We start from the raw sequence: 13237 nt of genomic DNA on the forward strand, positions 1-13237 counted from the left end.
TTTAGAGCCCACAAGCATGTTGTTTCACGTGCTCAGGGGCTCTGAGCATGAGGCGGTAGCAAACGCAGGTGCTAGTATGGCGCTAACAGCCTCTAGCGCCTGCGTTTGCTTCTGATCATCAGCCCATCAGTGCAGCTCTAGGGAGCAGGGTCCAGGGGAGGGAGAGATGAAGCTGTTGGACTGTGGAGGGAGGAGGGGGCCGGGAGGAGGGGAGTGGGAGCTGTTTATAAAATAATGCTTGCTGTGGCGGGTGGCGGGAAGGAAAAAGAACACAAACCAAAAAAAAGATGCTTGCAGTGAGAAGGGACTGGGAGGGAGGAAGCTGTTTAAAAAAAAGATGCTTAAGCTTGCTCAGGGAGGAGGGACTGTAGGAGGGGGAAGGAGGGACTCAGGGGGCAGCCTCAGCCTGTTAAAAAAAATATATATGCTTGCCTGTTGCCTTGCTGTAGCTGATGGGAGGGAGCTTTAAAAAAAAAAAAAAGGTTTGCTCTAATGCTGTGGGTGGAGGGAGGGAGGGGGCTGTGGAAAAAAAGATGCTTGCTCTGCTCTGGGACGGGGCTCAGTTGTGCTCCAGCGGGGAGCTGGGAGGTGCTGCTGTCATTTGCAGAAATCTGTGACTGCTGACAATTGAAATCTGTAGCATGTAGAAATATGCGGATATATTCGTGCAGATAGCAGGACACACTCTTTCTTCTCTGGGAGAGGGCAAAGAAGACACTTCTACTGGCATGCAAAGCAGCAGACTGGACAACTTTATCTGCCAACTTCGGGCTCAGGTGGTAAGTCACTGAGCGGGTGGGGGGGGGGGGCTGTTAATGAAGAAGGAGGGGGGTAGTGTCCCAGTGTTTCAAAGGAGATGCTGAGGGCGAATTCAGGTAGCCGATGTGGCAGCTGGATGGAAGGAAGATGGATAAGGACAAGGAAAGTGTGCAGGAAGGGATGGATGAGGAGAGGGAAAGTGTGCCGCAGGGGATGGATAAGGAATGGAATGTTGCTGCTATTTGGGTTTCTGCCAAGTACCTGTGACCTGTTGGAAGCAGGATACTGGACCAGATGGACCACTGGTCTGACCCAGTATGGGTATTCTTATGTTCTTAAGACATAAGGAAAGGGAAAGTGTGCAGGAGGGGATGGAAGTGTAAGAGGAGAGGGAGAGGATATAAACCAGGGACATTGTTTATAAGAGGCTGGAGCCACGGGACAGGTCAGTGCATGTCGCTGTTCAGAGCGGTTCTTGTACACCATCCTGCACTTTTTAAAAACTATCCAAAAATCAAAATACAGGCAGTGACGAGGGCTGTCCAGGGATCTATTCTAGACGAGAGAGAAGGGGATGGTCATAGCGAACGTAAGAGGCAGAAGTTTACAGCTGTTCCACCCAAGATCTGGTAAAGGAGTCTGAGTAACGAGCTGAGTGTAGGCGGAGACGAAAGCAAACAGGGGACAGACGTGTCAGGACAAGCGGCTCATCCTGCTCCGAAAGTAGCTGAAAGAGAAGGGAGGGGAAGGCGGAGAGTGTCTTGAACTACGGGAGAGAGACGGGAGGGCGCCTGTCCGGGTCTGGATCTAGGACGAGACTGCTTCTGCCCGATCTAAGGCAAGTAGGCACATTAATAACAGAAAAAGCAAGTGAGATGCTCTCCTTATTAGCTGATAAGTGCTGTACGAGACAGGCTTTGGAGCCGACTGAGGCTCCTTTCTCGGGGGATTCTGAGAACTATTAATGTTTCATTTTCGGGAGTGAATTTTGTTTAGTGAATAGGTGGGGAATTAATGACGAATATTGGTGCAGAGATTATGGTTATAGGTACATAGAGGAGCAACTTCTCTACATTCTTCTAAGAGCCAGCTTTCTCTTACTCTAACTCTAGACCTGTAGGTTCTCAGGCCTAAGAGACCAATGTTGCATAGTTTTCATGCACAGTTTTGTGGGTGCCTATATAAAAAGCATGAGGTATCCCATGCCCAAAGCCTAGCAGGGCACGTTTAATTCATAGTAATGGGTCTATTGGTTACTCAGCTCAGATGCAGAGAGACTGCTCAAACTTTTCTTCTGTACACAACACTGGGGGATATAACACTAGCCCGGAGAAGGTATAAAAGGGTTAGCTTGGAACCAGGGTTGGTCCAAGGCTATCGGATGCCTTGAGCCCTAATGCACACTAGAACCTCACTGTCACCTTAGGCAGACACCTAGGCAGGGCAGGCTGGCCATGCTCCAAACCCCTGCAGTAGTGTTAGTGAGGGTTTCATGTCTGTTTCTTCCTTTACTGTGAGCATAAGAATCCATGATTTTTCTTAGAGCATATAGGAAGTAGAGATTGACCGAATTTTGGTTCAGTATTGGTGGGGAAACTGGCCTGAAATCGGTATTCAGCCATTTTATTTATTTATTGGGATTTATTAACTACCTTTATGAAGAGGTTCACCCAAGGCGAATACAGTAGGTACAGTATAACATAAAACATAATTTTGTTAGCATAACAAGAGTAAAATAACCAAGAATAAACTACAATAAATGAGGTAAACTTGAAAACAGTAAATTGAAACCTAATAAACAGAACTACCATGAAACAGTATAAAAAATGTACACATTTAACAGCACTGGAATTCAAATACCAGAGATATAATACAATGTTAGCATAATACTAATGATACACCTAATAAGCATGTGTTAGAGCATTCAACTAACACATGGATATGATGCTAAAGATTTTGTACAATATGGCTTACAATATACCTGAGGGACCATGAGCAGATATATGATAGGAACAGGATGCATTGCACAGTGTATGATGTACAGTGCTGCATATGCCTTGTAGCACTATAGAAATGATAAGAAGTAGTAGTAGAGTCAGGATAATTTGATGGTTACTTAAAGCCATGTTTCAGTTTCAACAGAAAATCCTGATGTTTCAGTCGCCCTCTAGTGGCAAGTGTGCTGGTACAAAGAGCATAAGAGAGCCGGACTGTGGAGAGACCAAGCTATGTGCACAAAAAATGACATCAGCCCTTGGAGATGCATGTGCATACATCTGTGCATGGGCTGGATTGTTAATATGCACACAAATGTTATTGGTATCACAAAACTTTTATCCACAACGTAGCATTCCAGCAGTTGTGCACATAGATGTGTGTACATTCAACTCTAGGTGCCAAGTTGTGCAGAAGATATAGGGTTTTTCATGTAAGGGCTCTTTTTTATCAGGGCTGATTTACATATTGTTTGGTTATGACTTTGGGGAGCCACATGTTTGCTCTACTCTAGTGTTAGCATTAGTGCATTAGCTCTAACACAGTGATTCTCAACCTAGGACACCCTTAGCCAGTCAGGTTTTCAGGATACTAACACTGAAAATGCATGAGATAAATTTGTAAAAAAGGGAAGGTAGCGCATGCAGATTTCTCTTACGTATATTCATTGTGGATGTCCTGTTAATATGCAACACCCATGCACCAGTTTCAGGCTCTCTGTTAGGATTTTAAGGAGTTTTAGGCTTCGGTCTAAATACCCACATTCAGATTTCTAACATTTTCACCATAGTTTTTCAAAGAGAAACAAATAAGGAAAGCAATCAAGTTCAGCAGTCCACGATACCCGGGGGGGGGGGGGGGGGGGGTATATGTAACCACAAATCATGAGCTGATGATGATGATAAGGAAAATAAAAATAGGACTCCCTCCAGCTTATATCTCAATATAGTGAAGTAAGAGCATCACACAGTTTCTGTAGTGTCCAAAAAAGTACACAATTGAGAAGCTTCAAAGAAATGGTTGTTTTGATTGTTTGATGCAGCTTGTGGGGGATGGGGGACATGGAGCCACGTGCACACTTATCTGATTAGCTTCTCCTCGTATCAAAAACTAGCGTTTTTTTCCCTTCACTTTCAATAGTTTTTGTAAGTCCTGTCATGCAGTGCTTTTACTCCATAGTTTTGCTTAGTTTAGGTTTTCAGCATTCAACTTTCGAAAGGGCAACTTTGATAAAACAAGAAAAAGTTTTTGTTTTTATTAAAGCTAAAAGGGGAAGTTGCAAAGGTTAAGAGGGCAGTTCTTTAAAGTGGTGTCTAGGGGTAGGTGCCACCTACACACGTCAAAGGTGACATTGAATTGACAGATGTCTAAGTGCCGTAGCGCCCAACAGCAAAAGGGGCATACACATGGGCGGGGAGCATAGGTGATCCATGGCCATGTCTCCCAGGTAGGCTTGTAGTTTGTAAAATGCTATGAACTACCCATGTCACCATTGATATGGCAGAAGACGGCCCATCAATGCTGACTGTACAGTAGGCAACCAATGAATGAAATTAAACAAGAGCAAGGGCAATTAACTTAAAACCCAACACTAAAATATCTTCTCTGGCAAAAGAGTAATTATGGCATGCTACATTCCACAATGAGGGGCTTTTTCAATATGACGTCTAAGTCCTACTTTAGATATTTTGCAAAAAATAGCCAAAATCAAGTTCATTTTCAAAACAGAAAAAGGTCTATCCTTTGTTTTAAAAAATACTGTTTCTAAAAAGGTTTTGTACTTTGGATGTTTTGTTTTTTGGTCTATTTAAAAAAAAAAAGTCTCAAGTGAAAAACGTAGAAAATCAAGCCATTGTAATGTAGGAGGGGCCAGCATTTTTAGTAGTAGACTGGTCTCTCAGACATCCCAGGAGATACATGGGGCACCCTAGGGGGCTCCGCAGTGGACTTCAAAAACATGCTCCCAGGTACACGTCTCACTGTTGCTCCCTTATCTTGTCTGCTGAGCCCCCCAAAACCCACTGCCCACAACTGTACACCACTACAATAGCCCGTATTTATTTATTTGTTGCATTTGTACCCCACATTTTCCCACCTATTTGCAGGCTCAATGTGGCTTACATAGTACCGTGAGGCGTTAGCCACCTCCGGTGATGAAACAAATACAAAGTGATGTTATAGAGAATGAGATATATGTGTTACAGACACATTATAGAATCAAGAGAAGAAGAGTTATATAATGTTCATTGCAAGTTTTAGTTTCGTTGTGTTGCTGAGTTCAGGCACTTAAGTTGGATCAGTAGGGTATGCCTTCTCGAACAGATCGGTCTTTAGTGATTTCTGGAAGTTGAGGTGGTCCTGCGTTGTCTTTATGGCTTTCGGTAATGCGTTCCATAGTTGCGTGCTTATATAGGAGAAGCTGGATCCGTAAATTGATTTGTACTTCAGTCCCTTGCAGCTAGGGTGGTGAAGATTTAGGTATGTTCATGATGTTCCGATTGTGTTTCTGGTTGGTAGGTCTGAGGTCAATCATATAATCCGGGGCTTCGCCATAGATAATCTTGTGGACCAGGGTGCATATTTTGAAAGTAATACGTTCTTTGATTGGGAGCCAGTGCAGTTTTTCTCATAGGGGTTTGGCGCTGTTGAATCGCAATTTTCAAAATATAAGCCTGGCTGCTGTGTTTTGAGCAGTCTGTAGTTTCTTTATGAGTTGTTCTTTGCATCCCGCATAAAGTCCATTGCAATAGTCAGCATGGCTTAGTACCATTGATTGTATCAGGTTGCGGAAAGTTACCCTCAGGACGAATGGTTTCACGCGTTTACGTTTCCACATTGAGTGGAACATTTTCTTGATTGTAGAGTTAACTTGGGTCTCGAGTGTAAGGTTTCGGTCGATTGTGACACCAAGGATTTTCAGGCTATCTGAAGTAGGGAGGGCATAATCCGGGGTGACTAAGTTTGTGGGTATATTTGTGTTGTATTGAGATGAGAGGATAAGGCAGTGTGTTTTTTCTGTATTGAGTTTTAGTTGGAATGCGTTTGCCCATGAATTCATTATATGGAAGCCGAGGTTGATTTCGTTGGTGATTTCTGTCAGATCATGTTTGAAAGGGATGTATATTGTGACATCGTCTGCATAGATGAATGGGTTAAGGCCCTGAGTGGATAAGGACTTGGCTAATGGGGTCATCATTAGGTTGAAAAGGATCGGTGATAGTGGTGATCCTTGAGGTACTCCGTAATCTGCCTTCCAGGGTGATGATATATTAGAGTTTACTTTCACTTGGTATGTTCTGGTGGTTAGGAAACCCTTGATCCAACTGAGTATGGTTCCGCCAATTCAGAAGTAGTCTAGGAGTCTTAGTAGTATACTATGGTTTACCATGTCGAATGCACTAGACATGTTTAATTGGAGGAGAAGTATGCTTTTGCCTGTTGCTATTTCCTGTTTGAATTTGGCCAGGAGGGTGGTTAGCACTGTTTTGGTGCTGTGATGGGGGCGGAATCCTGATTGTGTTTCATGCAGTAGTGAGTAGTGTAATCGATCAGTTGTTTGATTACCATACTTTCCATCAGCTTGACTGCTAGTGGAATAGATGCTACTGGGCGGTAATTGGTGAGATTGTTTGTTTTTTTCTTGGTATCTTTTGGTAAGGGGGTGAGTACCTATATGTGGGTACAGTGGGCTTCTGGTGAGTTTTGGATGGCTCACAGTTTCCCCACAAATGTGACAGGTAGAGGAAGATAGGGACCAGAGTCCCCCACTCCATGGTGCACTGCACTGACCACTACACTACTCCAGTACTGGCATTGTAGGAAGTTTTTGTTTGATTCATAATTCGACCGACCTGACATGTTCCACACTTATAGTGCCCAACAGTTGGTCTTTCTAGTTTCTTACTGCCTATATCTGCAGGACTGAGTTTTTCTTTTAGATTGCTCCCTCTCGAGAAAGCAATACGAAGCATTTTGTTTTGAAATCTGGGGACAGATTGCAGAATGTCCTACTGTTTTTAAATGATATTTGCAATATAATGGCCTGCCTTGGTGTACTGCATTACCATTGTTAAATGGTCTTTATCTGTTTCTCTGATATTTGTGCTTGACAATAAGAGCTCTCTATTGTTATATTTAGCTCTTCTTAGTATTCTATTAGAGTACCCACGTTCGTTCAACTTAGACAAAATGAAACTGGGTATTCAAAGCTGGTCACTGGACATGGCCCAGCATTGAATATCCAGGTTCAGGGTCAGCAGCGGGCTTTATTCGTGCTGCCCACCGCCAACTGAAAATTGAGGTGGAGGAGCAATTTTTAGGCTTTGACCCATATTAGGCACACATTGTGCTTATGGCACTGTATAATTGCGCTGGGTTGATATTCAAAATGACTTAACCAGAGAGAAACAGCTCCTGACCGGTTATATCGCCTGTTCAGGGCAGATCAAAAACATGCACTGATGCCAGCACAGGCCCCCTTTTACCGCAGCTTAGTAGAAGACAGAAGAAAGAAAAAATGATAAATAAACAGGAGACACTGGAAAAAGAGAAGAGAATCAAAGGAAAATGGAAAAGAGAGAATAGCTAGCATGACTAGAAAAATAAAATACAAAGACAACAAAGAGAGAGAATCATTTTATTTCACTTAAATGATTGGAATATGCCAACTTTGATAATGTCCAACTCTGATACCCTTTGTATTTTCTTTATTTCAAAAGGAATGTGCTTCATTTTCTATTTTTCTAGTGTAGCACTGCATGTAGCAACTGCCTTCTTGTGGTTTCCAGGTCAGGGGTTGTCTGCATAATTCTGTTTCTAATTTGTAATCCCTTATTCTGTATTTGGTGAACGTTGATTCATGTATGTGGGTGTGTACGACCGAGATGCAGTAGAACTACAACAGAATACAGAACTACAACAGTTTAGTTTTTCTATTTTTCCAGTATAGTTTATAGTATGTAGTTTATATTAAAAATTTGCTGAACCGCTCTGACGAAGAGAACTAAGTAGTGTACATACTATAAAAAGACAGGAAAAGAACTTCATTTCTCAAAAGAAAAGGGACAGATACATTAAAACAAAAAGAGTGCTAAAAGATAACAAAGAGAAGGAACGTAAAAAGAACAAAGCAAGCTGCTTGCTACTCAGTCATTCAGAACTGTCATAGGCTTGTTGGAACAGCCAAATTTTCAACTCTTATTTAAAGTTCTTAAATTCAGGAATACTGCAACCATTCCAGATGTAAGGTGCCAGAAAGATAAAAGCACAACATCTAGTCAACTCGTGCGCGAGTCTTGGTCCTGGAAAGACGAGACGGTGGTCATTCAAGGATCATAAGATTCGAGTGGGAGTATAGCAGATTGTAAGATTGGCGAAGTACTCTGGGTAGCCAAAGCGGTGAGCTTTGAAGGTCAATATTGCTATTTTATATTTAATCCTTTGTTCTACAGGTAACCAATGGTGTTGTTTCAATAGAACTCTTTGATGATCTGTTTGATGCCTATGACAAAGTAGCATAATAGCCATATTTTGAATAGAGTCTGTAATTTATTTAGAGAGGAATATGGTAATCCTGCATAGATTATGTTGCAGTAATCCAAGCGGGACATAAAAAATGACAAGAGGAGTGCGTGAAATTTAGCTGGGTCAAATAAATAACAGATACTACACATTTGACTGAACATTAAAAAAAAACCCTGAACTTGATAAATGGGAGATCTGTGGAAGAAAAGAAAGAGAAGAGTCAAGTATGATTCAACTAGGATTTATTTGGTTGCTAAATATTTAGAGCTGAGTAGAAGGAGGAGTCATAGGGCCAGAAAGCCAACAGGCAACCGTCTTGTCATTATTAATAATTAATTTATTATCTAGCAGCCATTTGGAAATAAGAACCCAAACATGATTGGAGTGGGGCAAGAGAAGGGGAAAAAGGATTAGTCGGGTATAAGAGAAGGATGTCCTCGGCATAAAAATATGCAGAGATACCAGAAGTTTGAATTAGAAAAGCAAGGAGACTGAAAAATACATTAAAAAGGAGTGGGGGAAGAATGGAACCCTGAGGAACCCCACACTGTAATTCCTTTCTTTCCGAATCAGAGTTCAACATAGAAACCTTGAAAGAATGGCGAGACAGAAAAGAAGAAAACCAAGAAAATACAGTCCCAGTGATACCTAGTGAAGATAGGTAGGTGGTGTATTGGTGTTCTAGTGTGATCTAGTGTGATATTTCCAGTGCTGCTTTTCAGAGGTAGGGTGGTAGTGCTTGTTTGTCAATGCTGTTATGTTGTGGCAGGTTTGCTATTGGTTATGAGAGTGCACTAGATTCTGTATTACTTCATATTGTGTCTGTGGAGGGAAGTTGTGGTACTTGGTACCGAGGGGATATGAGAATTACAATATTAATAGGCAAGATAGCTTTCTTTTTCTTTTCTTTTTTACTTTAATTTTTATTAACAATATAGTGCATCCATGCAAATACTTCCAAGGTAACACTGGACTTTGTTCTATAATTTCCCTACACTCTGTCAAACTCTGCACTCCCCAAACCACATTCTAGCTTCATGTCCATATAAATTAAACTTATGCCCCTCCCCCAATATATTTTTTCAAGATATGTCCTTACACCTTAATACAAAGTAAGGGCTTTTTTTTACTAAACCACGCTAGCGACTCTTACCGCGACAAACGGGTTGCATTGCATTTGCTGTGCGGGAATCGCTAGCTCGGTTTAGTAAAAGAGGCCCTAAATGTCAATTCTAAACCTTAATATCAATTACTGGTAAACCATTCAATGATAAAGTATTTCCTTCACAATGTGCATGCACTCCTTATCAGCATTTTTACTGAGGTTCAGATTCTTGCCAAATGGGAAACCAGATATTCCAAACTTAATCTTTTCCTTTCAAAGGCAATATCAGTTTTTCCCAGCCCATCATGCCATGCATGTTAAGAACTTAATCTCCAACTAAAGGTCTTTGAGGAAGGACTTAGCAAAGTTAGAGGAATGGCCAGAAATTTAGCAGCTTCGATATAATGCAAAAAATGCAGGGGCCATCATTTGGGCTGCAACAGTGGCGTTACTAGGGGGGCTGACACCGCCGTGCCCCCCCCCCGGGTACAGCACCCCCCCCACCCCGGCGAAAGACCCCCCCCCCCCCGGTGCACGCTGCTGGGGGGGTCCCACGCGCCGGTCAGCTTCATTCGTTTCCATGCTCCCTCTGCCCTGGAACAGGTTACTTCCTGTTCCGGGGCAGAGGGAGTATGGAAACGAACGAAGCTGACCAGCGCGCGGCACCCCCCCAGCGGCGTGCACCCGGGGCGGACCGCCCCCACCGCCCCCCCCCCCCCCTTGGTATGCCACTGGGCTGCAAAAACCTGAGGGAATGGAACAGTTCAGGGAGTGAAGAACTTTTGTGCATGACAGAGGAGTGGGACTTGGGTGTGAGTGGCTATGATGATCCTAAGGTGGCCAAACAGGTAGAAAAGACGGCAAAAGCTAGAAGGATGATTGGGTGCATAGGGAGAGGAATGATCAGTAGAAAAAAGGAGGTGATGATGCCCCTATTTAGAATATTGTGTACAATTCTGGAGATTGCACCTTCAAAAAGATATAAACAGGAGGGCGTCCAGAGGATGGCTATTAAAATGGTCAGTGGTCCTCATCATAAAACATAACGAGACAGATTTAAAAATCTCAATGTGTATTCTTTGGAAGAAAGGTGGGAGAGGGGAGGTATAATACAGGCATTTAAATACCGACATGGCATAAACGCACAGGAGGTGAATCTCTTTCAGTTGAAAGGAAGCTCAGGAACAAGGGGGCATAGGATAAAGGTGAAAGGAGACAGACTGAGAAGTAACCTGAGGAAATACTTCACAGAAAAAGCAATACATTTGTGGAATGGCCTTCACTGGAAGTAGTGGAGACAAAAATAATATCTGAGTTCAAGAGAGCTTGGGATAAGTACATAGGATCTTTAAGGGAGTGGTCAGCTGTGTGTGCAAGGGGGGGGGGGTGCTTCTCATCCTCTGGGTCTGGCAGCTGCTGCTGAGGTTGCTGTTCCTCCTCTGGTAGGGTCTATCTTCAGGGAGCCAGGCTGTGCAGCATGCAGCAGGCCATGAAAATTTTGGAAACCTTTTTCAGGGTTGCAGAGGAGCTCCCCTCCGGAACGGTCCAGAGGTCTGTTTCTGTGAGGGTGCGGGTGCTTTCTTGTTGTACTCTTCCTCTGCCTCATTTTGGAGGTAGACTATTGGAGTCATGAGCCTGGTTCACCGGGAATAGCCTCTGTCACCTGTAGGAGAAAGCAGAATCAGAGACATGGGTGTGTATTGGCTGGCATGTTGACCTTGTGGAGTTGAGGTAATCGTTGTGGCTTCTGGGTGCATCTAGAGGGAGGGAGTGTGTTGAAGGTTAGGAGGGGAGGGATTGTGAGGTTTGAGAATCCCTGTACTGTTTACCTAGGAGCCAACTGCCGGTGACCTCCCCTCAGTCAAACCTGCAGTAGATTCCTGAATGCTGGAGGATGTAAGCATTGTGGGTGGAGCCTGGGTATCAGGCACACACATCTACAATCTCTCCCTCATGACCTGCGTGTTCATGGTGTAAAATGGTTTTCTATTTCTGTACATCTCCTTGTGTACCCAGGGGAGGGGGGGGGGGGGTTCGAGTGTGACGTGTGCAGTCGATGACACCAGTGAGCCAAGGGGAAGCGGTCTGTGGTGTAGAACTGAGCCATGTTCTTCTGGAATGCCTGGGTGGTGGTGGGGAAGGCAGTGTGAGGTGTGATAAGAAAGGCATCGAGGAATTGGGCAAGACAGTTGGAGATGGCGAGCTCAATGAGGCCTGCATTGACTGCTAGCACTAACTGGAAGGTGGCGGTGGCCAGAAAGGTGAGGGAGGCTGTGACCTTCAGGTGGACTGGCACAGGATTATTCCTGCATGTGTGGAGGAGGGGTTGTAACTGGTCACAGAGGTATAGCTGCCCTGCCAAAGCAGAACCTAGTAAGGCATTCCTGATCAGTGAGGTCCAGGAAGCAGGTAGGTGTGGGGGGCTGAAGACTCTCTGTTAGGGGATATCTCCTTCAGGGCCTCTCCTCCAAAATCTCATCCACCTCCAGCAAGGCGTGAGCCACCAAAGCATTCAGTGCATCCATGATTACCATGCTGGTGTCCCACTACCACAGATGCAACCCACTGACCCCAGAAACACCACTGTGCACAACACCTACTGCACTTCGTGAGACCCAACATCAGCACCCACACACAGTTGTAAGACAAACCCCAGCTGCCCAAAACACTCACTATTCCACCACCAACAAACAATCCAGACACACACTACTACCACACAAATCAATCACTCTCCCAGGAACAGCACACAGCCCTCACACAAATAGCAGCAGCACAGAGCACAGCGACAAACAGAGGAACAGCAGCTGGCTTTACGGAATTTAAAGGGGGTTTGGACAGATTCCTGAGGGAAAAGTCCATTGAACATTATCTTTTTTTTGGGGGGGGGGGGGGTTGCCGGGTTTTTGAAGCCTGGATTGGCCGCTGTCGGAGACAGGATCCTGGGCTTGATGGACCCTTGGTCTTTCCCAGTATGGTGGTGCTTTTGTACTTATGTAATGAGAGACACAGGACAAGCAGGTAGGTAAGTATAATGGGAGTTGTGAGGGTTTGGTGGGGGAAGGGGGCCAGATACAGAGGAAGATATGGGTGTAGCTGGGGAGGGGGGGCTAGCAGGTGTGGGCAAGGACTTGAGGAGGTGAGACAAAGAGGAGGCAAGGCAGAAAATGTGAGGATCAGAAGGTTCAGACTGGGACAAACGCATAAAGGTAACAAAGACTGAGCAACCCTCCTCTAATTCTCACAAATGACCATTTCCACCTCTGCACACTCCAACTCAGCAAAATCACATGACAGGTTTAACTTTACCCGAGATGCTTTTAAAGCAGGTGTAATTCTAGGCATTTTTCTTTCCACTCCCAGGAAGTCATTTTGCTATCTGTTATTGGCAGTAAATATTAATCACATAACGCTGCCCATGTCACGTCCACGAAACGCCCCCTCTGGGAACATCATCTTTTTGGTGACTAGCAGATTTGGGCAGTTATTTATTTATTTATCATTGGTTTGATTATACTCTTTAGATGTTTTTCTGTTTTGAAAATGAGCTCTATAGTCTACTATCTGCATGTCTTTTACAAATCCCATCTGATCAGGATGTACCAACTTTGTCACCATCTTATCTAATATGTTCACTAGCACCTTAGCAAAAATCTTCATGTCACAATTAAAGAGGAATATTGATCCTATAATTACCACATTTATCTGGGGTCTAGCCTTCTTTAGGCAGAACTTCTATATTAGTAGTCAAGGCCACCAAGAGGTGTGTGTAGGGGGAGGGGGTAAAATTTCCTGGGCCCGGCGCCAGCAAGCTGCTTCTTGCTTGCCTATTTCTGGGTCTGTCTCTCTCCTGCTCCT

At 44.0% G+C, this 13237-nt stretch overlaps 1 protein-coding gene across 5 annotated transcripts in view; it reads left to right on the forward strand.

The window, feature by feature from the left end:
* The first annotated feature begins 559 nt into the window (after positions 1-559).
* INKA1 (inka box actin regulator 1) overlaps positions 560-13237 on the forward strand; it is a 37059-nt gene continuing 24381 nt past the window's right edge. For 2 of the 5 annotated variants that reach the window (XM_030207574.1, XM_030207571.1), the window contains exon 1: positions 560-779. Coding sequence is in view for 1 of the 5 variants with exons in the window: in XM_030207571.1 (XP_030063431.1) it covers positions 729-779 (51 nt within the window). In the remaining 4 variants the exon portion in view is untranslated. Of the gene's footprint in view, positions 780-1394; positions 1598-8854; positions 8939-13237 lie in introns of those variants that run through there. The other 3 variants (XM_030207576.1, XM_030207572.1, XM_030207575.1) reach the window with 2 other exon arrangements.

Source organism: Microcaecilia unicolor, chromosome 6 (genome assembly GCF_901765095.1).
Source record: "Microcaecilia unicolor chromosome 6, aMicUni1.1, whole genome shotgun sequence".
In the NCBI taxonomy this organism is placed as follows: Eukaryota; Metazoa; Chordata; class Amphibia; order Gymnophiona; family Siphonopidae; genus Microcaecilia; species Microcaecilia unicolor.